The 1,993-nt window shown below is 47.3% G+C and overlaps 1 protein-coding gene across 1 annotated transcript; it reads left to right on the top strand.

Moving 5' to 3' along the window:
* Positions 1-419: 419 nt before the first annotated feature.
* Positions 420-1,349, top strand: LOC113875736 (vomeronasal type-1 receptor 4-like). Its single transcript, XM_027514428.1, has one exon. It carries the CDS (start codon positions 420-422, stop codon positions 1,347-1,349), a length of 930 nt encoding a protein of 309 aa, XP_027370229.1.
* Positions 1,350-1,993: the final 644 nt, after the last annotated feature.

The raw sequence follows: 1,993 nt of genomic DNA, 5'->3' as shown, positions 1-1,993 counted from the left end.
AACCCACTCCCAGTATTTTTCATGCAGAATCCCATGGACAGAGGAGCCCAGTCGACTACAGTCCACAGGGTCACTAAGAGTCGGATGCAACTGAAACTTGGCGTGTAAGGACACACGCATTGGTCAGTCATGTTATTGATCAAGAGAGACATGGTTCTCAAGTTCCTGGATCTCACAGGCTAGTGGAGCATCAGCTTATACAAATGAATAGAAATAAATACAAAATAGTAAGTGGGACATTGTAACTGATACCATGCACCTGTTGTCTAGGCTGAGACCCTCCTGTGGAGCATGACATCTCCCTTCTCAGGAGACAGAAAATGCAAGAATCCTTTTCCACTTTGATTGCATAAGAAGACTTCTGATGTCATTACCAGCTCAGCCCCCTTTCCGCTCCAGGACACTCTGACATCCTCTCCATGGCTATTCACAGAAATGCCCTGAGAAACCCAGGGGAGGTGGTTCTGGAAACCATCTCTCTGTTACAGATGGTGGTTGGGGCTCTGGGTAATGTCATCCTTTTCTTCCACACCATCTCTCCGATCTTGCTTGGCTGCAAGATGAGACCCACAGACGTGATTCTCGCCCACGTGGTTGTGGCCAATCTTCTGATTATTTTCTCCCCTGGGATTCCCCACATAATAGTAGCTTTTGTTTTGAGGAAGCCCCTCTCAGGTCTCGGGTGTAAGTTTGTGTATTACATACAGAGGGTGGCTCGAGGCAGCACCCTGTGCTCCACCTGTGTCCTGAGCACCTATCAGTCCTTCACTCTCACCCCCAGGACAGCGGCGTGGGTGATGCTCAGAGGAAGGGCCCCCAAGGCCATTGGTCCTTCCTGTTGTGCCTGCTGGTTGCTCAGTTTCCTAATGAATATCTATGTTCCTGTGACAGTCACTGGTCCACAGGGTACAAACAACTATACTGATAACCATGGCAAGTGGTTCTGCTCCTCCTCAGCTCCTAAAGCACGCTTTCTGTACTTATGGTCCGTCTCTGATGCCGTGTTTATTGGCCTCGTGGTCTGGTCCAGTGGCTCCATGGTGCTTCTCCTGCACAGACACCGCCAGAGGGTGCGGTATATCCACACCCCCACTGGACACCACAGACACCCACCAGAGACCAGAGCCGCCCACACCATCCTGATGCTGGTGGTCACCTTCGTCACCTTCTATGCACTGGATTGCATTTTTGCTTTGTGTATTGCTGCATTTTTAGATTTTCGCCTATCGTTGCTTCATACCACTAACGTTTTGGCTTCATGTTTCCCCACTGTTAGCCCCCTACTGCTGCTCCTGAGGGATCCTAGAACTCGTGGGTGCTGCTCTTGGGTTTTTAGGCATCATGGCTGAAATAGTAAATATGAAGCTTAAATATTAGCTACAAGTTCTCTATTTTATAACTATCTACTGAGAACTGTTTATTTTGAAGTATAATTAGTTAGCTTAAAGCTCAACATTCAGAAAACAAAGATCATGGCATCTGGTCCCATCACTTCATGGGAAATAGATGGGGAAACAGTGGAAACAGTGTCAGACTTTATCTTTTTGGGCTCCAAAATCACTGCAGATGGTGATTGTAGCCATGAAATTAAAAGACGCTTACTCCTGGGAAGAAAAGTTATGACCAAACTAGATAGCATATTGAAAAGCAGAGACATTACTTTGCCAACAAAGGTCCATTTAGTCGAGGCTATGGTTTTTCCAGTGGTCATGTATGGATGTGAGAGTTGGACTGTGAAGAAGGCTGAGTGCTGAAGAATTGATGCTTTGAACTGTGGTATTGGAGAAGACTCTTGAGAGTCCCTTGGACTGCAAGGAGATCCAACCAGTCCATTCTAAAGGAGATCATCCCTGGGTGTTCTTTGGGAGGAATGATGCTAAAGCTGAAACTCCAGTACTTTGGCCACCTCATGTGAAGAGTTGACTCACTGGAAAAGACTCTGATGCTGGGAGGGATTGGGGGCAGAAGGAGAAGGGGACGACAGAGGATGAGA

This window comes from Bos indicus x Bos taurus, chromosome 18 (assembly GCF_003369695.1).
Source record: "Bos indicus x Bos taurus breed Angus x Brahman F1 hybrid chromosome 18, Bos_hybrid_MaternalHap_v2.0, whole genome shotgun sequence".
NCBI classification, from domain to species: domain Eukaryota; kingdom Metazoa; phylum Chordata; class Mammalia; order Artiodactyla; family Bovidae; genus Bos; species Bos indicus x Bos taurus.
Note: the sequence above shows the minus strand (reverse complement) of the source record. Positions and strands in the feature narration are given on the sequence as shown.

Bases quoted from the DNA above. Each gene is read 5' to 3' on its own strand.
- LOC113875736 (XM_027514428.1), top strand. From the start codon at position 420: ATGGCTATTCACAGAAATGCCCTGAGAAACCCAGGGGAGGTGGTTCTG.